The sequence below is a fragment of the Arvicola amphibius genome, chromosome 9 (genome assembly GCF_903992535.2).
Source record: "Arvicola amphibius chromosome 9, mArvAmp1.2, whole genome shotgun sequence".
NCBI classification, from domain to species: domain Eukaryota; kingdom Metazoa; phylum Chordata; class Mammalia; order Rodentia; family Cricetidae; genus Arvicola; species Arvicola amphibius.
The window spans coordinates 51,612,086-51,639,018 of record NC_052055.2 but is presented as its reverse complement, the minus strand read 5'-3'; the positions used below and the strand labels follow the sequence as shown (position 1 = coordinate 51,639,018).

The following is a 26,933-nucleotide window of genomic DNA, read 5'->3' as shown; positions in this document are numbered from 1 at the left end:
ATACCTATAGTAACCCAGAAGGATGGGTCTATCTTTAAACCCACTCACAAGACCAAAGGTCACTGCAGCTGTGTGTGAACCAGACCAATCAGGTCCTCCTCAAGTGTCCAGATGAAGTCAGGTTAAAAGGCCTGTCACTGTGGATGTCTGTCTAGAATTAAGACAGTTCCACTACAATTTCAAGCAACCTGAATAGACATAAACATATTGGCACATCTGTTTACTGCTGTACTATTCCCAAGAGCCAGAAAATGAGATCAGCCTCCACATCCATCCAGAGACGGATAAAGAAAGCACAGTACTTATGAGCAATAAAATTGTATCCAGTTGCTAAAAAAGAAATTATGACATTTGAAAGAAAACAGGTGGAATTGGAAACCATTATGTTAAACACAAGCACGACAGACTCCAGGAGGCAACTACCACAAGAAGTACAGAGAAAGACTATTGAGTGCTCAGCACAAAATGGGACAGCCATGTCACACCCCATCCTCCCAAAGCTCAGGGGTCACTGTGGAAGAGGGGCAGAAACACGGCAGGTGTCAGAGGTTCTGGAAGATTGCTGCAAAACGTTTCCAGACAAGACAGGCCTGACACAAAAAAACCTGCACAAAACCAAGCTTCTAAAACTTCAACATGGATAGGAGAGGGGCTCACAGTTGATGGCTCTGTTCCTTGATGTGGTTACAAACACAATTTGACTGCTCCCACCTTAATTTCCTAAGGTGCTTAATTCCCTAAGCAATAGACCAAAACTATGAATGAAAATACACCCCCAACCCCGTTCCTCTAAGTTTATATCAGGGTATTTTAATCACAAAATGAAACTAAGGCACATGATACACAGGATGCTATCAGGAGCCATGAGCCAAAGCACACAATCAGCCATGCTGTTCACAAGGACAAACAGCTCAAAACGTAGGATACTGTGTTTCTAGGCTATGAAGCTCAGCAGGTAAGGTGAAGTCAATGCATTACCAATTTCAAGACATATTCAACTTGTAATTGAATTGAAATTGGAGCATTTCCATGGGATCCATAGAGACATAAAGTGTTTGGCACTGTGAGTGAAACTCAAAGCTGGAGACAACTTAAATGCTCTGAAGAAATAGTCATCGAGTCCTGTAAGAGTTTGCTGGTGTTTGGTGACGCCTTGCACATAAGTATATACCAAATATAATCCTTCAAACAATACTCTTCCTGAGATAGGATTTCCTGCTGAAAGCAAAGATAAGTGTAATCAGAGTCACCCACTTTAACAACCACTGCTCATTCCTGACAAATAACATGAGAACAAAGGATATTTTAGAAAATAAAAACCAGAAAGCATCATTAGAGATGACGAAGTTATGGGTTATGTATCACAAACCACTGTGAAAAACTCAGTGCGATGTTTAACAAGCAAGGACATGCCAGGTATACTTTAATTCAGGAGACAAACACCACAACACAGACACTGTACCGGGTCATTCTTGAACACTGAAGCTTTAAAATGAAAATACAAAGGGACTTATAGTGACAAGAAATTCTGTGAAATAGTTACAAGATTTTAACAAGTGGGGTAATCAGACTCAGAAGGACAAAATTTGCATATTCTCTCTTCTCTGTGGAACCCAAATAGCTTGGTATAAAAGAAGAAAGGATACTATTCAGGAAGAACAAGGGGGTCACAAGATGGGACACAAAGAGGGTAGAAAAGAGTATGATCCAAGGATGTTATATACATGAGTAAAAATGTTTTTGTATAGTTAATATACACTGATTTTTAAAAAACCTAAGGACTTCGAAGAATGTGTGTAGAGTGAACTTGATGTTCTGGTGCTAATTTTCATGCTAAACAAGTTATAAACGATAAAAGGGTAAGAGAACGAGGCCACCCAGGCCGTCCTGCAGTGCTATCATTTAAATATGGACTGAAGATGATGAGCTCACAGCTGCACTCAGATCAAGAGAGTCTGAGACAAACTTCAAAGCACTGAAGTCAATTTGAGGATCTGAGCATGTGCCGCACTCCTACAGTCCTGGAACTCAGAAGGCAGAGCAAGGAGGATAGGGAGTCCTAGGCTCTTTCAGCAACACTGAAGCAACTTGGGTTATATGAGACCTTCTCCCAAAGTAAACAAAACGAGAGAAAAATTATTTGGTGAATTATAATTACAAACCTTGCCAATCCTGACATTGAGTCCAATTACACAGAACTCAAGCAGTGGAATGAGAGAGAACTGGCTCTCCCCAAGTAGTACTCTGACATCTGTACACACAGTGTGACATGTATGCACACAAACACACAGAGCAAATAAAAAACACACTACTACTAACAAGGAAAGTGACCGAAGTCTGGCAAAAGATGACTCCATCAGTAAAGTCCTTTCCTAATAAATTTAAGGACTTGATTTGATCTGTAGTATCCTTGTATGGCAGCCAGGCACGGGGCCAGGGAGACAGTTCAGCGAATAAAGGCACTTCCAGCCATGCTTTATGACGTAAGTCCAATCCCCAAGATCCACATGATAAAAGGAGAAAATTTTCAAAGTTGTTTTTTGATCTCCATGCATGTGTCAAGATATGTATGCACCACCCCTATACAAACAGCCCAAGAAACTAAATCCCTATGCTCTGCTAAATTTATTTACCACACACCAATTTCTTTGTCATTGCTCATCACTACAGATACTAAGGATGAGACAACTCCTGAGACACAGAGACTCTCATATGTTCCTTTCCAAGTTCTATAGCTGAGCCACTAAAGTCAAAGTGGAGATGGGAAAATGCTTCCTCAGAGAACTCTGCTTTACGTCAGTCCACTGACACTAGGGAGGTTAGGACAGAGGGGCAACTGGAAGCTCAGAGTCATCTGGGATGCACAATGAGTTCAATGACAGCACTAAATGATAGCTAAATCCTGTCTCAAAACACAAAGAAAAAACTTGTTTCAGAAAAACAAAAAGGGCTCATTTGACGTCCAACTAACTTTAATGACTTTACTAGGTGTTAGCAATTGAAAGCCTCATCTCTATTTACTATTTTATTAAGATTTTATTATTAGTTGTCAAAGGTATTTTTCTTTTCTCCCAGATACACATATCTGAAAGGGGTGGGGGAGGTTAAAGGATGTGTGGGACTTTAACTGTATCTCTACTCATGAAAGCATTTAGTAGAGCTAGAGGTTGTCTACTGTCGTGAAAGCTTTTTGGGGTGGGGGTGGCTTCCTGAGTCAGAGGGGAAAACCAAATGAATAAATACACACTCGCACTAATCTTTACAGCACAAATCCCCATTTCCAAAAGTTTTTTAAGCAATCACAGGTGTGTATGCTACTGTTGTTTTAATTTTTCAAAGGACATACTTATTAAAAATCTTTATTGGGGTGGGGGCTAGAGCGATGGTTCAGTGGTTTAGCATGCCTGCTGCTCTTCTAGAGGACTCCAGTTCAATTCTCAGCATTTATACAGTGGCTTACAACAGTTTACAATTCTTATTCTAAGGAAGCCAATGCCCCGCTTCTGGCCTTCTAGGGCACCAGGCAAACACAGACATAGAATCAGTATTGTTGCAGGAGATTTGTTTGGGATGTTGCTCCCAGACCACCAAAGGAGTCAGGACTTGATTTGGAGGGTGGGGGTCTACATCCAGCTGACTGGAGTGGACCATATTGCTTTCTGGAGGACACACAAGAGGACTAAAGAGGGGTCAAAAAAGAGGTGCCAACTTTTTGAACAGGGGAAGCACGGAGTGTAGAGGTTGCTGATCGTTTTCTCCATCACTCTGTGGATATCAGTTCTTGCCCTAACATCTGACTCCAAATCATTTTTTATAACTTTTATATGGTTATAAAATTTAATAAAACAGTAAAAGAAGCCACTTTATCTAGCCTCCAATGTAAGGAAGGATCGCACAGCAACAGTCACCATGCTGCCCCAGCATGAGCTGGGGCATGCACCAGCAAGAGCTTTTCCCATTGAAAATCTCGCAACACAATATGTCTGGTGCATAAACATAGAAGCAGACATCACATCCATATACATTATATTAATTAATTTAAAACCTTTTTCTGTGTTTGTGGTGTGGGACAATTCTATATTCTGTCAATCATATTTTAAATAAACGCTGATTGGCTGGTAGCCAGAAAGGAAGTATAGGTGGGAAAACCAGACAGGAGGTAGAGGTGGGGCAATGAGACCAGGAGAATTCTGGGAAGAAGGAAGCTCTTCCTGCAGTCCTGTCCAGACACCAAGGAAGCAGGATGTGACCAACCCCACCGAAAAAGGTACCAAGCCATGTGGCTAACGTAGATCAGAATAATGGGTTAATATAAGCCACAGAGCTAATAAGAAGCCTGAGCTAATGGATCAATCAGTTAATAATTAATGCAGACTTTCTGTGTGATTATTTCGGGGCTTAGCTAGCCAGGCAGCCAGGGCAACAAGCAGGCCCCCATGTTACATGTGCCATGGACGTATCATGGCACACATGGAATTCAGAGAACCACCCTGGGTATTGGTCCTTGCTTTCTGCCTTGTAAGCGATGTCTTATAGTGGCCATTATTGTATACTATAGGCTAGCTGGTCTACAAGCTTTCCTTTGTCTAGAAGTGGAGAGGTTAGCACTATCTGTCCTTTTTAAATATGTTCTAAGGATCAGAACTTGTACACACAGCACTTTTCCCCACTGAGCCTTCTCAGCCCTCAATGATATTCCTACCTCTGCAGGCTTATTCAGACACCTGTATGCAAAAAGATTGTTTGCTATGAAGCTTTACTCTTTGCAAATAATAAACAGTAGTTGTGCGAATAATAGACAACTTAAAGATATTTGCTGAACACAAGAATCTAAAACATCTACCAAGAAAGACAAGGTGAGGCTGTGAGTGGGAGAAGGTTGAGGCTGTAACTGAAAGTTCTTGGACGACTAGGAAGTATGAGAGCGTATTCACTTTTAGACTTGATAATAAGGACCTCTTTCACACTGACGAATTCAAGCATGAACTGTTGTGCAGACTCTAATTCCATACAAAGAACTGAAGAAGGTATGTGTGTGTACTTACTGTACTATTCTGTCACGTTTCTGAGTGTTTGAAATTACTCAAGAAAAGATAGCTCTCCTACACCTCCGAATCAGTCTGACTTAGTACACTCTCATCAGAGGGTCATGAATACACGATAGAGAAAAAGAAACAAGAAAAGAAAAGCAGACGTACTTCTGTGCTGAGACTGATGGAAGGAGTGTGTTCTGCTTCGTTCTGGAGAATAGCTTCTACTGCTGAGACTGGAGCCAGATCTGCTGTGTGGGGAGTCCTTTCGGCCTACAGGTGATTCTCTGAAAACAGGAACGTCCCTTTTATGGGGAGATCGTTCTCTTGAATAATGAGAAGAGTAGAAACTTTTTCTTCTAAAGCCATCTCTCATGTCCCTTTGAAGGAAAAAGAAAGATAATTATATCCTCTATCTGAATACACAAATGGCAAAGATCTGATTACAAGTCATGCTACACTGAAGTCTTGGCTCCCCCTTTTTAACAGTGACTAACTGCTGAAGTCAGTTAACAAATCGAAACTTCTACAAAACATGATTTAAAATGTACCACTTTTCACAGCCTGGAGTAAAGCCAGATTATTAAGTACAAAGCTACTTTGTTCTGAAATGTGAAGAAATAGTCTCTACTACTCTCAGAAACACCTGGGAATTATAAAATGTTCCAAGAAAAACAGCTCAGAGCCTTCTAAATATAGTATGTGATGAACACTTCTCACCCAAAACCTTCAAAATCTGAAGCCTATATTCTATATTCATTAGATGGTATTCCCAAGGAATACCAGTGTGCCATATTTCAGAGTTCACACTAGGAATGTTTACCCCATAACTGTTTATAAATGTTTAAAAAACAAAAACTGAAAACTCCTTATCTCAAGCATCTCTGAGCAGAGAAACTCTACCTGTATATACTACTGACGTTTATCTCTAAAGTTAGTAGCCAGAATGTTTCTTCACAGCTGTTGGGTATGGAGGGCACTAGTAGGTAGTGGATAACAATGTCACCAAAATCCTATAAAAGCCAAGAAACCAAAGCACCAAACAGATTCGTCTAATCTAACCCAAAAGCAATCTCAATCTGACTCCAATCTTGTGTGTTCACACAGACTGTTATGAAGCCTACCACCTTTATAAATCACACATTATCTTTGCAAAACACTTTATCTAAGCAGCATCAATCCAAAGCAATAAAATGCTAGGCAGGGCTGAGGATACAGCTCATTACAAATAAAGTAATTTGTAGAGATTACTTTGCACAGAAGATACTGTGACTTGATACTAGCACTGAAAAAAAGAGAAGCAAAAGAGGTAGGAAGAGGAGAAAAACTTTATATAGAAAAACATCAAAGTAAATCAAACTTATTAAGTGAATCAAGATATAAGCCTCTATAAAATATGAAAATAAAAAACTTTTAAAATCGAAAGTAAACCTCTATCAAAAGAATGTTCAAAGGAGTATGTACGTATTCAGACACATCGCAGACCCAATGGAGAACCAAATCCAACACAGGTGCTATAGGGTTCCTGCTATCACTGGAATCTGAGGATAGGAAGAAAAGCTGTCATTAAACAAACACACAAAATACACATGGATGTAGTCAGCCAACAATCTGAGAAATGGACACAGGGTGAGATGGGATGATCCATATCTGGATGGGAGCATGTCAAGTGAAGAACTTGCGCAGTATCTAGGTAAGCAATTAAAGACAGCAGTCTTAGGCTTAGAGGAGATTTGGGGATACCACTTTACACTTGCTACAGTGGAGCAAGATTTAAGCCCATGAGTACAGATGAAAATAAGGGACAAAAGAAAAAAGGCATCTCAGCACACAGGGCTAGAGACTCAGAGAGATGTGCTGCTGAAGAATGAAAATGCAGGCCTAACATAAAGTAAATATACATATATAAACATAAGAATACAGAGAAGATTCTAGGGTCTGACCATGCCTGCTGGCAGCTATAGCTGAAACATGCAAAAAAGAACTGTTATGACATGTTTTCAGAGATGGGCAGGTAGTCAGTGAGCAGAAAAGAATGTAAGCTACATATTCTTATAGTTTATTCCAAAGACAACAGACTTCCTACTGAAACTAGAGGATCTTTACTGATTGCTTAGTAGGAAAGAAACAGCATCCTAGTCAGAGGAAGATGTACCTGCCACCTACCCACTTCCTTTGAAAAGATGAACTGCTCAGCTAGTTTCCATATCCTAACACCAGAGGGCAGTCAAATTAAAGCACAGCTCAAATGAGCAGCCCTGTGCAGTTATCTCAGCCAGCACACATCAACCACCCCCCAACTTCAGCAAAGACATCACAACAGACAACTACCCTAAGTACCTGTTTGGCAAGTCAACACTTGGTCAGATATGCAGGTATGAAAATGCACATTATTTGATAGGCACCGTGGAGAACTGCCTGGCCTAGGGAAGTTTAGCATTTACTGTGACAGGGGATTAGTAGTAAATGTCCCAGGTGGCTGGTTCTATGATTTAAAGTAGTGTCAACGAACCAGTAAGAAACTGGGTATTCCGCTTATGCATCTGATTACAGCCCATCACCCAGCGAAGCCAGGGCAGGAACAAGGTAGGACCTAGAGGCAGGATCTGAGTGGAGGCCACGAAAAAATGGTGCTTACTGGACTGATCCTCACGGTTTGTTGGGCCTGTTTTCTTTTCTCTCTCTTTAACCTTTTTTTCTCTAATATTAAAACTTATCCAGGCAGTATATTCTGATTACAGTTTTCCTTCCCAACTACTCCCAGATTCTCCCCATTTCCCCAGCCACCCAAATCCACACGCAACTTTTCTCTCATTAGAATACAATTAGAAATTATTAAGAATAATAAGATAAAATAAAACAAATAAACCAGAACAAGACAAAACAAATAAGACTTTTAAAAAACCAAAGAGAAATCACAACACATACAGATGCTGAGACACACACATTTGCACATACAGAAAGCCCATAAAAACAAAACAGGAAACCAGATAATAAGCAAAGAGTTTGTAAGGTTAAGAAAAGAAAAAGCCCAGACACAGCACCAAGACCAAAACAAAACAAAATAAACAAACAAACAAACTAAAAAACCCTCCAGAAATACCATTGAAATTGAATTTGTTTTGTGTTGGTATGGGGGCTGCCTTGGAGAATGGTAGTTTTTCATTTGGAAACAGATAGCTTAAGGGCTAGGGGGTGGGGACTTCTATCTATTTTCCTGTCAGTACTGGGACCCCATCTGGCTTAGACCTGTGCACACTGCTACAGTCTCTATGACATCATATGCCTAGCACTCCTGTTGTGTCTAAAGGCCTTGTTTCATTGGTTTCTTCCAGCCCACAGGCTCTGTAAAACTTTCTCCTCTTCCAACTCCCTGAGTCCTGAGGGAAATGATTTGATGAGGACACCCCATTTAGGACAGAACAACTGACACGGAGCTTTGACTGGCAGGGTACGTGCATGAAGTCCTGGTGCAGCCCACAGCACCATATGAAGCTGAGCACAAGAGCACACGTGTATAAGGTAGATCAGGATAGCAAGACAGCTCATGGGCAAAGGCACGGGCCATCAAGCCTGACAATCTGGGTTCAATTCCCAAGAACAACATAGTGGAGAGAACCAACTGTCACAATTTGTCCTCTGACCCACACATGCACACTGTGGCAGGAGTACACACACAAAATTAATAAATTTGTATTTTTTTTAAAAAAAGTTCATCATCATCCTCAGTTACTTAGAGAGTTTGAGACCAACCTGGACTACATGTGACCCTATATACAAAAAAGAACAATAAGAAACCCAAACACTGATCTAGATATTTTAGCAAAACCGAGAGTTGGATCGACCTGTGTAGTAGGAACTTGGGCTGGTCTTATTTTGATGGTAGATGCCTACCTGTTGTGGAAGGTAAGCAAAAAAGTCATCTTACAGAATGGGAACTGAAAATACAACACGCAAGAATCTGACTGATAAAGAGAACCAAATGTTCAATAGGAAAAAAGAGAAAACAAGGAGAAAATAGAAGAGAAGGGCCATGAAGGAAAATGTACAAAAATGGTAAACTGGAATTTGAAACAGAAGGTCTCATCCCAGCAAAGTGACTACAGAGGCTGCCAAGAGAACAGTGCCCCAAACCCCTGTAAGAATCACCTGTGAGAGTAGCAAAGACACAGATCTAAGGAGGCTCCTTCCGTAGCCACAACAGAATCTCCAAGTTGAGTCCAGAACTCTGCATTGTAGATTCTGAACTTCAACAAAGCTTCCCTGGAGACTTTTACACAAAACTCCTTTGACTTTAAACAGCAGACCTTACTAATGTGGAGTAGGTATACATAACAGAATTGCCCACAAGCTAGAAAACAAATCCAAAGCTCAGGATACAAGCCTACCAATTCCCAGAGAAGATTCTAGGGTCTAACCATGCCTGCTGGCAGCTATAGCTGAAACATGCAAAAAAGAACTGTCATGACATGTTTTTAGAGATGGGCAGGTAGTCAGTGAGCAGAAAAGAATGTGAGTTAGAATTTCTAAACACCAGGGAATAAGTGTAAAGTCCCAGAAATGAGTCAAAGATGAAGGTGGGGTCATCTAAATGGGCAAGTTCAAAGGATAACAGAGGCTTGGAGTAAGTCACAAGGAATAAATATTGCCAGAATGTCTTACAAATCAAAGAATTAGGAAGCATGTGAGTGAGCTGAGAAAAAAATTCCTCGCTGCAGTTACAAACCAGGTAGAGAAAATAGCAAAGGAGAGAAAGCATAGCTGCTTTATTTTGAGTGCTGAATATTAAGGCAGATGAGATAGCCAAGCACACAGACTGCTTACTGCTCTTGTGGAGGACTGGGGCTCACTGTCCGTAACTCCAGCCCCAGGAAGACCCAAAGCCTCTGGTCTTCACAGCCGTCTGCAGTCGTGACCCAGCCTCAGAGGAAGCAAGATGTGACTGCCTCGCCAAAAAAGGTACCAAGCCACGTGTCTAACACAGTCAAGAACTATGGGCTAATATAAGAGCTAATAAGAAGCCCGAGATACTAGGCCAATCAGTTTATAATTAGTGTAGACCTCTGTGTGTAACTTTGGGACTGAATGACTGGGTGGGACAGAAACCTCAGTCAACAGAATGGCACCCAACGTCGACAACACATCCACATAAAGCCTGAGAGAGCTTGAGAAGCTATTCTAGACAGAAAAGAATAAAGCACAGTGTTTAGATAGCAGCACTGTTTTGGGTGGGCTGTGCTTGCTAGAGGCAAGTGCTCTCGTTTAAGAGAGGCTTCCTGACTCAGTTTTAGCTGCAAAACCTTGCAGCTCTTTTAAGAGGTCCTGCTGCAATACACTTAAATGGTGTTGAAGAAAAGCTGACTGCATGCTTTTTGGTGGTGGCAGGGACCTTGAAATGCCACAGAGTTGTGGCAATAAACTTGGCTCTGGCAGGTACCTCAGCCATGAGGCTGGAATCTCAGAAAGCTAAAGAATGGACTGAATCCAGACATCAAAGCCACGGCTTTAATCCTAGCCATATTGCTTAGCAAATTAAGTGGTCAGAAAAAGAGAAAGATGTACAATAAAGATAGATTCAAAGACGAAGAAAACCTCTAAATGGTTTACTGTGTGTTTAAAAATATATGTAGGCTTGGTAGAAAAAAAGTATAAAGTCCTTAAAAGAAAAAAGAAAAAAAAAAAAGAGAATAGTTGGGTGTGGTAGCACACACCTTTAATCCCAACACTTGGGAGGTAGAGGCAGGCAGATCTCTGTCAGTTCAAGGACAACCTGGTGTACAGAGTGAGTTCCAGGACAAAGATACACAGAGAAACCCTGTCTCAAAAAGCCAAAAATTAAAAATAAAAATAAAAAATAGTTTAAAATAAAGCCACATAAAAATGGAAAACACCCAGAGAATCTGGATACTGTATGTTATTATGTTCTCTTTGAATTGTTTGAATGCTGAGGAAGGAGCAACAGATGCTAAAAGATATGTTTATAAATGCTGCTGAATTAATCCAAGATAGGTACTTTGAAAATACCTTGACTTTAAAATTGAAGTCAAAAGGTATGTTACTTTGGAGAATAGATTTTGCTTTTATTTCCATAGGAAATGTAGGGCTGTGGATTCATTCCAGGTTAAGAAAAAAATCAGGTTTGATCAAGGAAGACCCCCTTCTCTGATAGGAGTGGATGACCCAGATGTCAGGGTTCTATATCCGTACTGATTCAAGACTGCTGCCTCACAGCAGCCTCACAGGATACTCCAGTCAGGACTTAATCATAATTCTAAATTTTCTTTAGGTCCCCCTAAGATTATCAGCGGCCCCAATCACCAGGAAGTAGCCTGGAAAACTACGCCTGCATTCCCCCAAAATGGATTTGAATATTTTCTTTTGTTTAGAATGTTGGTTATGAGTTGTTATGGATAATGGTCAGGAAGAAAGCTAAACAAGGGAGATTAGATTCAGAGTTCTTGTTTTGAAAAAAAAAAGGTTGGGGAGTACTGTGGGACAATGATCCTGCCACTTGTATTATTTTTAATAAAATGCTGGTTGGCCAGTAGCCAGGCATGAAGTAGAGGTGGGGCAAAGAGAATACTAGGAAGAGGGAAGCACAGCCGTCTGCAGTTGTGACCCAGCCTCAGAGGAAGCAAGAAGTGAATGCCTTGCCAAAAAGGTACCAAGCCATGTGTCTAACATAGACAAGAATTGTGGCTAATATAAGTTATAAGAGTTAATAAGAAGCCTGAGATACTAGGCCAATCAGTTTGTAATTAATGTAGACCTCTGTGTGTTCCTTTGGGACTGAACGACTGAAGGACAGAAACTTCAGTCAACTTTGCAAGGTCAAGTCAATGGCTTTTTCTTCCACTTGCAGCTGGCTATACATTTTATATAACCACTGATGTCGAGTGTCTACCAACTCTTCTGTTCAGAATCCATTATTGCTGTTGCTTGTCTTGGGACAGAGTCTGCTATGCACCTGAATGTTCATGTAGCTGTTTGCCAAACTGTAAGATTTCATCATTCCTGGCTACTGAGCAGTTTTTACTGTTGGTACAGAGACAGTCATCTTATCTAGGTCAAGGTGATCACAGCACTACTGTGAATTAACTATTCATTCAAGAAAAAGAGAAGTTTTGCTTTCTATTTGCTAGTCAAGGTTCTAGCTCTAGATAAATACCCACCATCTCTGCCTGTTACAGCACACTTTAGGATTTGGCTATAACAGGCACTCACACACTAATTCCTCAGCTGACTACTGTACTGTGAATAGTAACTGACTTGCTTGGATAGAATGGATTTTAGTGTCTAATTCTGAAATGCATGGAATTGTGGCAATTACTCCTTGCCATTGTAAAGGAGAGTCAAGGAAGCCTGAATTGACTTGGGAAAGAGGGACTGGCCCCTTTAAGAGCAGCTGCTCCTTGTCCCTAGGGCTGTCTCCCTCTCCTTGCTAGGACTCTGTAACCATCATAAGTTGCCATGCTATGGCTGGTAAAACCAATGAGGATGATGCTGAGAGGGGCTGGAGAGAGGAAGATCCCAGGAGCTGTGCAAGGTCTGACTCTGAGTTCCCACCACTTCCAGGGTCCCGCCAACAACCCTAACAGGAGTTGTCTCTCTGTTTAAATAAATGTTGTTGTTTGTGCCCCCCCTCCCCCATGGCTGTAGTTCTGTATCCTCTGGTGGGCTTGCTCTCCAGGAACTTTTCTTCTTTTGCCTTCACTTTGATTTCTCCCTCTAGTCTGCAGTTTCCTGGTCTTCTTCCCAAAACAAACAATCCAGCCCATGGAATGACCAGCCCTCAACTATGACCTCAGAAACAATTCTCTATGAGACTGGGGTTCTTTTCCATCACAGTTCATGACATCTTTAAGGGACTATGTGTTAGTCGGCTTGTCTTACTTTGACAAACACATAAGAGAAAGTAACTTAAGGAAAGAGACATCTATTCTGGCTCACAATTCAGATGTTAAGTTGGGGACATACACTAGTGACCCACTTCACCCAGCAAAACCCCATTTCTTAGTTTCTAGCATTTCTCTAAATAGCACCAGCAACTAGGAACCATGTGTTCAATGTATGAAGCCTGTGAGGGGCACTTCATATTCAAACCACAGCACTGCCCTAACCCCAAATGGGCTCACAGCCACCCCAGATGTAAAGTGCATACAATTCATATTGTAAAATTCCAAAACTAAGACATACTTCCAATATGCAATGTGTTGTGTGATTTTTTTCCTTCCTTCCCTTACCCCACCCCCCAAAAAAGGCAGAGATGACCAGACCAAACCAAACCAAGCATTTATTGAGGACTCAGGTTACTTACTTAAAAGCGTATGAGTGCCTCAAATCTCACTTTAACAGGGTGACAAATGCAGGACTTACGGTTAGTTCTGCTGGGCTCTTTTGGCCTCAGCCTTGATGTTGTTCACTGTGTTTATAATAAGGGGAGGAGCTAGTGCAGGAGGTCCTTCTATCTATGTGTTGCTTTCATTGGTTGAATAAAGAAACTGCCTTGGCCTTTTGATAGGGCAGAACTTAGGTAGGCGGAGAAGACAGATGGGTTAAACTAATATGTAAAAGTTAGCCAATAAGAAGTTAGAGTTAACACACCAGGCAGTGTTTAAATGAATACAGTTTCTGTGTGATTATTTCGGGTGTAAGCTAGTCGGGCGGCAGGGAAAAAAGGCCTGCTCCCTACAAGGAGCTTTGTGAATCTTGTCACTATCTGAGTTTCTCGGGCTTTGTGTCACTAGTTTCCTGAGCCCCCCACCCTCCCCCTAGAAAGAATATTTCAATTCTGAGGAAATAGCTACTCAATACAACTGTAAATAGTAAAATACCAATTCCAAAAGAAAGAAAGAATAGCAAAGTACCAAACCAATGTAATCCCAAAACATTAAATCCTATAGCTCCATGGACTGCATCCTGCAATATCAAGTATCATACTTATGGACTCCAAAAAGCATAAGCAGCCCTGCCCCTACAGCCTTTCCCACTGCAGCCCTATCTAGAGGCTGCCTGCAGCTTTCCTGGATAAAGGTTCCACATCTCCAAAGTCCTTAGATATCAACTGCAGCTTGGGCTTCACATACCACCCTTTGGGGGCAGGTACCAGCAACTCTGACGTTGCCATACACTGCCTGGCCTCCTACAGTTTCCTCTGAAATTTTGGAAGTCTCTATGGCACTTCCATTTTGCCTGTCTGAAAAATCAGTCATGTGGATAACACCAAGATCAGCAACCACCTTAACCAGTAGCTGGGCCTTTGACCCTCACAGCAGCCTAAGTGCCTCAACAGTTAAACACAGGGAAATTCAAAGTTTGGGATAGTACTTGGCTTGTGTGTGTGTGTGTGTGTGTGTGTGTGTGTGTGTTTGCACGCACGTGAGCTCTAAAAATGGGACCCAAGGCCATGGCATACTAAGAAAGTGTTCTGCTTGACCCTACAGCCAGTTCATTGTTTTAACAGCACCTGCTATTCTTGCAGAGGTTCTGGGTTCAATTCACAGCTTACGACCATCTAACTGCAGTTCCAGGGAATCTGGCTTCTTCTAGCCTCCTTTGGTATCAGGAATATATGTGGTGCATATAAACATAGGCCAACCATACATACACATAAAATAAAAACAAATCTTAGAGAAGAATAAAAGAATAGGGAAGAGAGAAAGGAAGAGAGGAAGGGAGGGGAAAGGAAAGTAAGGAAAAGGGAAGAAAGGAAGAAGAAAAAAAAGAAGAAATAATAAATATCAAAGTACTTATTTTTATCTTTTTACCTGTGTTCAGGCTGTCGGCTTGTGGAATAATCATCTCTTGTCCATCTGTAGCTAGAATCATCCTGTAAAATAAAAAATTTAATTTGGGCTTTTGTTACCCATTTTGACCTGCCTCTAAGATAAAATCACAATGTGGGTAAAAACACTTCTCTAGGTACTCCTCAGCTTCCAAAACATAAAACAAAATAAAGTAAATAAAAGATACAAGTCACCCATTTCAGCAGCTAAAGACAACTATGAACCTGTGGCTACTCTTACCTGTATTTTTAAAAATGCACTATTTATTCCCTTGGTAGACACATACAGACTCAGTGCCACACACACGTGTCAACACGACAACAGATCATTTGTTATCTGAAGACAAGGGCCTAAAGAGCCAAGCGTACACTGTTCAACCTTCTCACCAATGTTCAGGTTCAAGCTCAGTGAAGAACTTGACATTCTTTCCATTTTGCTCATTTTCTTTCCTCATTTATCACTGGATAATGCATAATTAAAAGCACTCTAATAGGAATTATTACTAATAAGCAATACTATAATATCTCATAAAAATTTAAAATTAATCAAATGAAGCAAGCACATTTGGTCTTCTAAAACACATGTGCAAAGAGACATAAACCAACCCAAATGGGGCTGGAAAGATGGCTCACAACCATCTGTTAACTCTAGTTCCAGGAGACCCAATGCTTTCTTCTAGCTTCTATGGGAACTAGTACAGATATGCATGCAGGCAACACACCCATAAAAAAAATAAAAATAAAATTTAGGCTTGGCATAGTGATACATGCTTTTAATATCAGCACTGCAGAGGCAAAAGCAGGTAGATCTCAGATCTCTACGTTCAAGACCATCCTGATCTACATAACAAGCTGCAGGACAGGCAGGGCTATAGAAAGAGACTGCCTCAAAAAACCAAAATAAATAAAAAAGTAAACAATACAACATGCAAATTAGCTACAGTAAGAAACTGATTTAGCTAAAATATTATTTTCATCTTCCTCATTAACATCACAAACCCAACTTTATTTTCCTTCTCAATGTTAAATAAAAAAAGAGAAATAAATAAAAACTCCATAGCTATATAATAAAATACTGGACCCAGTAAGTAGTTTCTTTAAGTAAACTCTAGATAAAAATCAGTGCTATAAAAGTTTTAAGGACCACAGGTGTGCTATTTATTTATTTAAAAAGGAAAAAAAGGGTAAGTCTAAGGACAAATGAGTTTTGCACTAATACAGTTTTGTTTTGTGGAGTTGAGGACTGAACAGAAGACTTCTCAGCATGCAAAACAGAAACTCTCACTCCTAAACTGACTCAGCATAGACAATCTAGAAGAAAGAAAGAAAGTAACCATGCTGTTGCTGAAACACTACAAGCTTTTAGAAAAACATTCATGGTTATGAGGTATCAAATACAAGCCTAGTGAACACAAAACTCACAGGATGGTACAAGATAAAAACAAGAGTTTTCATGAAAGGGTACAAGATGCTTTTGCTATGACCAAATCCTTTCTCCCCGAGACTACCCGAAGAATGGGTCTGACAGTAAAACCCAGTATCTCTAGTACAGAAATGATGCTTACTTCCCAATACGAGATCCTCCTAAAGGAATAGCATGGCAGTGTAGATGCGCATAGGAAAGCCAACAATGCCAGTAAGAAAGGTGTGGCTGTAGCACTGCAGATTCAAGCAATGCTAAAGTCCCACTGCCACTTTAGAACTACTAGGGTTCACACTATGAAGGACTGACCCTCAGGAAATCACTTACCTCCATTTCTTCAATTGCCAACACGAGGTCAGTCAGTATATTTACACATATTATATTGGTTACCATGTTATTTATTACAGGGAAGACGAATAGTCTAGAAGAGAACTCTTGTAAATCTGTACGCTTTAAGACATAGCAATTGCTTCCAACACTTTCTGTGAAAGTAATTATCAAAACCATAAATACCTACCTCTAGGTTATCAAGAACACATTGCTAATCTTAGAGGTTAACATTTTAAGCATTTATTATCTGAAACAATGACTTGACTGCATTCTAATCTCAAATAGTAAAGATGTTAAAAACAGGCTTTGAAAATTCTAACAAAAATGGGATAATCAACTTATATCCACCTCACTCACAGCACTTCTCATACTAAAAATAAAGCAATTATAAACAGGGACATGAAGTGACAAGTGTTGACCACCTGCTCAACACCGAGTATCAGTAAATCCCTGCAAGTTTAAGGTGAAAGACAAATGAGGCGTAGGCCAGGTAGGCACACAGCTCAGTAAGAGCTGAATTACCTAGCAGGAGCGAGGCCATGGCCTAACTGTCCAGCACCACAAAAATCAGTGTCTATTTACTATCCAGCATCACAAGATTTTTGACAGTCAACAGCAGCTAGTTGGAATGGGAGTCAAACCCTGAAAACCTAGCACTGCAGCACCCAGGAGGCTGCGGCAGGAGGCAAGCAAGTTCCAGGCAAGTCTGATCTGTATAGTATGACCCTATTACAAAGGGGAGTAGGGGGAGGCTGCAAATAAAACCAAGCCAAGCAACAAAATAGCACAAGTAGCAGGTGTCCATTCTACTTCCAAGGCCTGCACACAAACTTTGGTTACATGAATTGTAAACTTGAAAGAAAGAACAATTAGGACACGGGGGAAATTTACATACTCCTCTGTGAGGTGGGCCACTTCTTCGATCATGGGAAAAACTGCGGCCCTCGTCATATTCTCGGTAATCAACATGACTGTAATATCTACTGTAGCCTCCTTCATCGGGTCTGGCTAGCAGAGGCGGTCTCTTGTCTAGCAGAGGCGGTCTCTTGTCTAGCAGAGGTGGTCTCTTTGGCACAACATTAACTACTCTATGGTAGCCATCCTAAAACAGACAAAAAGAAATATAGAGACATCACTAATTTCTCTATTTGGATTTGGAAATGTTTCTTACAAGCACAGGTGTTCTTACCCATAATTCAACAGAGTAAGTGTATAAATGAACAAAAATGCACTAGTGAAAAATGCAAGTACGAATAACAAAAACATCCTCATATAGATTAAGGGAAATAAAATTAATGAAGAAAAAACTCATTCAAAATAACACACAACAATACAAAATGACAATTACAGGTTAAGAAAAGGGGGCTGGAGAGAAAGCTCAGGGATGAAGAGCACTTGCTGTTTTTCTAGAGAATATTGGTCAGTTCCTACCGTCCAGGGACTATGACAACCTCTTCTGGCCCCCGTGGGCACTTCACTCACATAGTGCAGATACATACATGCAAGCAAAACACTTGTACACCTAAAATAAAAATCAATCTAAATAGTGTAAGTAAAAGAACTTTTAACAACAAACTATGCACAGTACGCAGGTTACTGCAGTGTTGCTCCTAATGTCAATGAAGACAGCACACTACCAGTGTTAAAGCAGTGTTGTTCCTAATGACAATGAAGACAGCACATTGTTTGGCCTACTGGGTTTAAACTATTCTATTTAACTATTTAAACAGGGCAGGGCCTGCACCTGTAAACCAGCAAGCACTGAATCAGAAAGATCAAAAGGAAGCATTCTGCTATGTTTCCAGAAGCTCAGGGGAGAGAGCTTTTAGCTTTTTAAGTTTGGACACAAAGATGATCTAAAATTAGAACTAGCTTCCAATATAATACACCCTTGAAATCTTTAGTAACTTGGTGGGGTTGGAGAGAAAGACAGCCCATTGGCGAAGGGCAATGACTACTCTTTTCAAAGGACCTGGTTTGGGTATATCACAAGGTAGTTCACAGTAATCTAAAACTCTAGTTCCAGGAGGTTGAAGCCCTCTTCTGGCCTCCTTAGGTACTGCATGCAAATGCTGCCCAGACTTATACATGCAGGCAAAATACCCATACATATAAAAAAAAAAAAAAAATAATAATAACTTTAAAAAGTCACTGAGGGGGCTGGAGAGATGGCTCAGAGGTTAAGAGCATTGCCTGCTCTTCCAAAGGTCCTGAGTTCAATTCCCAGCAACCACATGGTGGCTCACAACCATCTGTAAAGGGGTCTGCTGCCCTCTTCTGGCCTGCAGGCATACATACAGACAGAATATTGTTTACATAATAAAATAAAAAAAAAAAAAGTCACTGAGGAGTATTGTGGGATTTGAGTAATTAGAAAACAAAGTCTATCTTATGTTAATATCATTAATATGAAATATGTTAATAGCTAATGTGGTAATATGAAATAAAATCATTAGGGTAAGAAGAACTACAGTACACATGCCAGAATCGGATCTAAGTTATCCAAAAACAGCCCCTACAGATTTCTGGTTTTCTGAGACATGATCTCCCTGTGTAGTCCAAGATGGCCTTCACCTCACGCTATTTCTCATTGTTTTGTTGTTTGAGGCAGGGCTTCTGCTAGAGCCAAGAGTGGCCTGGAACAGCAATCCTCCTGAGTGATCAAATTACAGGTGACTTAACACACACACAAAGAAATCGATTATTTTTTAAAAATCTTAATTTTTAAAAACCCTATGAAAGATGCTTTCATTCCAGAAAGAAAACAACTAGATGGCTGAATAATTTAATATAACTATATTATCCTTTTCCCACACTATAAGTATTATAGTTAACTGGACATAAATTAAATTGGATTGGGACATTTATTTGAAAGCATTTCTTGAGACTAGCATGGCATTCAGTTGAGAGCAGGGATTAGCATTCGTAAAACGTGGGTTAATCCCCTGTAACAAAACAAAACCCACCAATTTTCTAATGTATCATTAAATATATGTGAACTCATTTTAGCACAAAAACACTGTTGCTTTCATGTATTTGTTATTTTATTTATCTTATGTATGGTGGAAGAAGTCCACATGCTTGCCATAGTTTGTATGGAGAGGTCAGAGCCAGCACTCGACTTCCACCATGAGGTTTCTGGAGATGGATCTCAGTTGAACAGCATTGGTAACAAGTACTTATACCCACTGAGCCATCTTGCCATTCTTAATTTTATTTAAATTTTGTTAAAAAGGTTAAACATTTTGTTTAAAATTAAAATATTATAAGGTCCTTCCTTAAACACCTTTATACTTTAGAGACATATGGGAATGTTTATATTTGAAACATGAATAGTGATTTACTTCAAAATGCCTTCAGGAAGGGAGTGGAGTGATCAAGAATTCTGGCTGCTATTCTAGAAATCTTGTGTTCAATTCCTAGCACCTACATAATAGTTCACAGAAGTCAGTGACTACCGCTCCAGGGGCTCCAGCGCCCTCTCCCGACCTCCTTAAGCACAAGGCATGCACACATGTGGTCACAGAAATACATGAAGACAGAACACTAATACACGTAAGATAAATATTTTAAAATGAGATAAAATAACCTAGAAGAGAGGAAAACAGAGACAAGAATAAAACACAAGAAACCAAAAGTAGATAATTGCTGCTTTCATTACAATTACTTTGCTTATCTTGCTTACATTTAAATACTTATTTTTTTTTTATAAAGAATCAAACAAAAGCCAAGCCTGGTTATACACGACTGTAATCACAGCACTAAAGAGGCTGAGAGAGAAAAAAGTTCAAGCAGATTTGGACTACATAAGATCCTGTCTTGAAAATAAACAGATTCATAAATAAAGCTCAACAAGGGTCAAGCATTACAGCACAAGAGCACACTGCACTTTCAAGTGCAGCCTGAGTCCCAGCAAAGCCCTTGTCTCAAAAATAAATAAAAAAGAAACGAACAATCAACACTAACTGCAGGCAAAGTACCATGGTACAGAAACAGCAGCAGTATTTCCTACCACAGTGAACTTATGATCTGAATGTAACCTAGAAATGCTGTTGGCAAAGCCCCTGGAAAAGCAGGTGGCACACATTAAACACCCCATACATAGTATGTGTTCTAGTTTGCTAGCTCAAATTACTTTACTTTTTGATAAGTACAGGAATTACTACACCTAGGAAGTGACAAACTATAAACCACTAGCTGTGCAGACAAGGCTGGCCTTGAATTCAGAGATCCTTCTGCCTCTGCCTCCTGGGTGCTGGGATTAAACTATGCACACCACCACCCCAGCTATCATATATAACTAAGCAGCACGATATTACACAGACTGGCAGATTTGCTTTGGTGAGTTTTGACAAGTTCACTCTACCACCCACTGATTTATGCTGTGTATTTTACACGTACTGATTGATTGCTCAGTGAGATACTAGTGTCTTGGGGTCAAGACAGTGGTTTGGGGGAGGATTAGAAATTAAGCTAAAATACTCTAAATTGGTCCAACCCTCCAGACACATATCATTATAAAATTTGGCCAAAAACTTACATTATCTTTTCTGGCAACAGTGAAAAAAGGATGTTAAACCTCAAAATTCTGTCAGTCAAGAAATTAAAACATGCTACCCATACCCACCCATAGGACCCTTTGTGCCAACCACACCACCCCACTCCATTTTCAGACTCCCATGTCTTCTTCCAGGGTCTAGCCTGGTGAGTACCCTGACTTGTTCATCCACACTTTCTGTGTTCTCTACCAGGTTTAGCTAGGTTTCTGTGACCTAGACTGGCCTTCACTGCAGAGAAGCTCCAGGCTTGGGCCAGTATCCTGCTTATCACTAAACCACAGGATACTCCCACACCACATCCAACCTTTCCACTCAGACTTATCAATCCCCATCCTCCCACCTGGCAACAGGAAACATATCCTGTATACCAGTCCAGTCCCCTCTGCCACAACATCCTCTTCTCCCTAGCCCTGCTCCATCAGTAACAAATAAACTGTACATATAGCATGTAGACAGAGAACACACAGATTTCATTGGAGTAATACCAACAACATGAGAGATTAAGGCAAGGTCTGCCCTCGGAAACCTGCTGGTCCTGTAGAAATGCTTGCCTAGATGAGCCAGGACACTGAAGTTAGAAGAATTCAAGGGATGTAAAGAACACACAAACAGCTCAGTGAGATCAAGAAGAAAGAGCTCAAGCAGCATAAATGCCTGAGTGATGGACCAGATTGACAGACATGACAATTCAGGACTAGAAAATGAAACTTAATAAAGCAATAGAAATACTGAAGAAGACTCAAGCTGAAAAAAAGGGACTGAAAACAACATTTCACGACTAGAAAACTCAAAGAAAAGCCTACAGTCTGAATTAAGTAGAAGACAGATCAGGTGACCAGATCAAATAAGCAAGGTGCATGAAAAGAAATTAAAAAATAGGACTGGAGAGATGGCTCAGAGGTTAAGAACATTGCCTGCTCTTCCAAAGATCTTGAGTTCAATTCCCAGCAACCACATGGTGGCTCACAACCATCTGTAATGGAGTCTGGTGCCCTCTTCTGGACTGCAGGCATATACACAGGCAGAATATCGTATACATAATAGATAGATAGATAGATAGATAGATAGATAGATAGATAGATAGATAGATAGATAGATAGATAAAAAATAAATAAATATTTTGAAAGAAGAAGATAATGTCCTTCCCTATTGGTGCATATTTATATTAAAAAAAAAGAAATTAAAAAACATAGGAAAGGAGCATACAGAAATGCAGGACACCATTTAAAACAAACAAACAAACAAACAAACAAACAAAAACCTTTGGGGGCTGGAGAGATGGCTCAGGTTAAGAGCATTGCCTGTTCTTCCAAAGGTCCTGAGTTCAATTCCCAGCAACCACATAGTGGTTTACAACCATTTGTAGTGGGGTCTAGTGCCCTCTTCTGGCGTGCAGGCATACACACAGAATATTGTATACATAATAAATAAATAAATAAAATCCCCACAGAATTTCATATTATAATACTAACATTTATAACAAAGAAAGTGTTTTGAAAGCTGCAAGAGAAAAAACACAAGTCACATATAAAAGGAAACCTATGAAAATAATAGCTGATTTCTCAATATAATCTTTGAAAGCCAGAAGAACCTGGAGTCCAAGAACTAAAAAGCTATAAAAGCCAGCATCAAATGGAATAATATCTAGCAAAGCTATCAGACATCACTGAAGGAAAAAAGACAGCTTTGTATAACATAAACAGCCCTAAAAATTTTCTATCTGCCAGGAGGTGGTGGTGCATAGCCTTTAATCACAGTACTTGGAAGGCAGAGGCCTGGTTTACAAAGTGAGTTCCAGGACTACATAGAAAAATTGTCAGCCGGGCGGTGGTGGCGCACGCCTTTAATCCCAGCACTTGGGAGGCAGAGGCAGGCGGATCTCTGTGAGTTCGAGGCCAGCCTGGTCTACAAGAGCTAGTTCCAGGACAGGCTCTAAAAAAGCTGCAGAGAAACCCTGTCTCGAAAAACAAAAACAAAAAAACAAAAAAAAAAAAATGTCTCAAAAAATTATATTCAATTAACTGAACCTAAAGAAAATATAGGAAGGAAGCACTGTTTTGAGCTGAAGAGAGAAATGAGCATAGCAGAGACTGAAAAGTAATACAAAGTCCTAATTATTAAAACACAAAATACCACTGAAAACACAAACAAAAACCAACAGCAGGATGTCCACAATGAACACATACATTTCAATAGCTTTAAATATCAATGGCCTCAATTCTCCATTCAAAAGATACAAACTGAATAAATAAAGGGGGAAGAAATCTGCTGACTACAAGAAAAAAAAACAAAAACTTAGTTTTAAAGGTAGATAACACCGAGTAAAAAATGAAGAGATAAAGACAGAAGAAAATGGAAGGACCTCCCATGCTCACTGACTGGTAAGAACATTGATAGAATGACCACTCTACCAAAAGCTTTTACAGATTCAAGGTAATTCCAATCAAAATTCCCATCTCATTTTTTTGCAGAAACAGAAAAAAATTATTCAAATTTCATAAGGTCCAACAAAAGACCTTGGACAGCTAAAACAATCCTGGGAGTGGAGATGGGGGCAATACCAGGATACAATTCCTGATCTTAAGATATATTCGCTATAGTAATTTAAAAAAAATGGAATTGGCACAAAACAGACATGTAAACAAGCAGAACTATAATTGAAGACCCAAACATAAGCAAGCACACATAACTTCACCCAAAGATGCCAAAAACATACACTGGAAAAAAGAAGGCATGTCAACAAATGGTGCTGGGAACACTGAATGCCCACATGCAGAAGAATAAAATTAGACTTGTATCTATCGTCTTGCACAAAAACTGCTGTAAATGATCAAAGACCTAAACCTGAAATATAAGACACTGAAACTGCTGTAAGACATAGGCAGCACCCCATAGGAAAGGACTTCTTGAATAAGACTCCATCCAAAAATTAGGGCAACAATTGACAAAGTGGGACTTTAACATTAAATTAAAAACGTCTGCACAGCAAAAGAAACAATCGACCAATGAAGAGGAAGTGCACAGAATTGGGGAGACTCTTTTTTGCCTTCTATACATCTGACAGACATTAATGTCCAGAGTATACAAAGAACTCAAAACACAAAATCAAGGAAGGGAAAGAGGTGTTGTAGCACACACCTGTAATCCCAGCACTGGGGACACAGACAGACGGATCTCTGAGAGTTCAAGGACAGCCTGGTCTATAGTTATTCCAGGACAAAGATATACAGAGAACCTGTCTCAAAACATAAAAGTAAAAATACACAAAATAGAGGTTAAAATAAAGCTGCACAAAGATGGAAAATACACAACCAACTGATATGCAGAGTGGTGGGGTCCAGTCCCTGGATACATCTATAAAACACCCCTCATCCCACACTCAGAAAATCACAGCAGACAGGACAGAAGATTTAAGAGCCAGAGATCAGGGGCTTTGCTGTGAGATTGTGTCTCCTAGCAACAGCAGACACTCGACTTGCAATGTCTCACCAACTGTCGAAATGTGAAATGAACAAGGACAGCAAAAAAGGACACCAAGAGACATGCCACACAGGATGAAGAACTACAGCAACTGAGTAAAGCTGGGAGTGGGAGGGATGGCCCTCCCTGGGGAAGAGCACACCAACAGGTTGTTCAGGGTCAAATGGTCAGTCCTGAAAGCACACAGAGAAGTAACTTTAAATGGGCACAGCAGGTTATATTTGGGAATATATATGTATATGTACATATATACATACACAAATACATATATCCATACAATAACCACTGATGAAAGAGGCCATGAATTTGAAGGAGTATAAGAGAAGGTTTGGAGGTAAGAAGAGAGAAGTATTGTAATTAAAATCTCAAAAATGAACAAAAAAAAGAAGTTAAAATACATCTTCAAATAGCTCTACACAGGGAAGTACTACTCAAACTTTTTTTACACATCAACACTCTAGAGTTTAGTCTTTCAAGTATAGTTTTCCCATTGGGAAAAAAAAAACCCTGTAAGCTGAGCATGGTGACCCACGTCTTTAGGCCTCATACTTAGCAGTCAGTGATAGACCAGGTGTACAGTGAACTCCAGGCCAGCCATGACTACATGACTAAAAATAAAAACAAAACATACTTATACACGCACTTGCAGCAAAACATGTTAAGAATGGAAGCGAAATGGCAGGCATAGTAATTTTCAAACAAAAAATACTAAGAGTCACATGGGTAAACATCAGGCTTATGTTAGTTAAATGATTTACCTCACACATGTGAGGCCCTGAATTCAAATACTACAAAATACAAGTAAAACTAACAAAATAAATGTAAAAAAAAAAAAAAAGAATTAGCACATGTGAAGATTTTGAATAAAATGCCCCAGGAACTACAAACGAGAAGAAAAGGCCTATCTACTCAACATTAACATTCTGTAAGCAATGCCATACAGAATGGTACATAAGTGAATTACCATATGAAACACTCCTGACTTTCAAACTGAACAAAAAATTACAGGACTGTAGTTTAAGCATATTCATATTTGAGACTATTTGGAACCAGTAAATCCCACACAATCGCTATAAAGCCTCAGATATAACAATACCAAGTTTTAATTCATCAAAAAATTTGTTTTGATTGGTTAAACTGGCTGAGAAGTAGTGGCAAAAATATTAAGATTACACACCTGTAATCTTAGCACTCAGGAGACTGGTGGTTAGAAGACAAGTGAATGAACGGTTAAAAAAACTGAAAAGAAAGCTCTGCCCTCATTACAATTTCTGTTTTTTTTTTTTTTTTTCGAGACAGGGTTTCTCTGCAGCTTTAGAGCCTGTCCTGGAACTAGCTCTTGTAGACCAGGCTGGTCTCGAACTCACAGAGATCCGCCTGCCTCTGCCTCCCGAGTGCTGGGATTAAAGGCGTGCGCCACCACCGCCCGGCTTCCTCATTACAATTTGTATCAAAGCCTGGCATATTTACAGTGTGCATACCACAAAACTACCACCGCTAGTTGACCTTCATGAGGTCAACACTGAATTACCACCCAGATACAGTCACTGCAGACAAGCCTTTCCTTGGGTTCTCTCCAGTGTTTCCTCCCACTAGTGACTACTGTTCTGGCTACTTTAGCTTGTTTGAAATGTTTATATAAAGGAACTTCAGAAGATAAACTCTTGAGCTCAGTGTCTGGTCTTCAGTGCTCTATTTATAAAGTTCACCCATGTTGCTATATCTGGCAGTAGGTGACTTAACCCATTGCTGCATTATTTAAAAAAGTGGTTCTCAATCTTCTTAATGCTGCAACCTTCTAACACAGTTCCTTGTTTTGTTGTGAAGCCAATCATAAAATGATTTTGTTGTTCCTTTGTAACTATAATTTTGCTACTGTTATGAAGCATAATTGTGATATTTAGTTTTTGTTTTAACAAATAAAGCTTACCTGAAGATAAGAGTGTGGAGCCAGTCACTAGTCAGTTATATAGAGGCCAGGCAATGGTGGCACACACTTTTAATCCCAGCACTCAAAGACAGAGGCAGAGAGATCTCTGTTGAGTTCAAGGCCACTCTGGGCTAAACTAGGTTGATCCAGTCTCAAGAGAAACACAGGCAGGTGGTGCTGGCTCACACCTTAAATCCCAGCACTAAGAAGATGGAGGCAGGAAGGGATGTGGCTGGGCAGAGAGGAGACTGGAGCTCAGTGGCAGGCAGTCTGAGCATAGAGTCTGAGGACAGGATCACCACCCTTTTGGTCCGAGAATTTGATAGAAGTAAAAGGTGGCTCTAATGGCTGGCTGCACTGCTTCTCTGATCTCTCAGCTTTCACCCCTTAATATCTG

At 40.1% G+C, this 26,933-nt stretch overlaps 1 protein-coding gene across 9 annotated transcripts in view; it reads right to left on the bottom strand.

The window, feature by feature from the left end:
• The window catches only part of Pphln1 (periphilin 1), an 84,468-nt gene that overhangs the window by 37,220 nt on the left and 20,315 nt on the right, over nucleotides 1-26,933 (bottom strand). For 5 of the 9 annotated variants that reach the window (XM_038342387.1, XM_038342394.1, XM_038342388.1 and 2 more), the window contains 3 exons: nucleotides 17,463-17,669; nucleotides 14,798-14,859; nucleotides 5,199-5,410 (listed from right to left, as the gene is read on the bottom strand). In XM_038342387.1, coding sequence (XP_038198315.1) covers nucleotides 5,199-5,410; nucleotides 14,798-14,859; nucleotides 17,463-17,669 — 481 coding nt within the window. The remainder of the gene's footprint in view (nucleotides 1-5,198; nucleotides 5,411-14,797; nucleotides 14,860-17,462; nucleotides 17,670-26,933) is intronic. The other 4 variants (XM_038342392.1, XM_038342393.1, XM_038342391.2 and 1 more) reach the window with 1 other exon arrangement.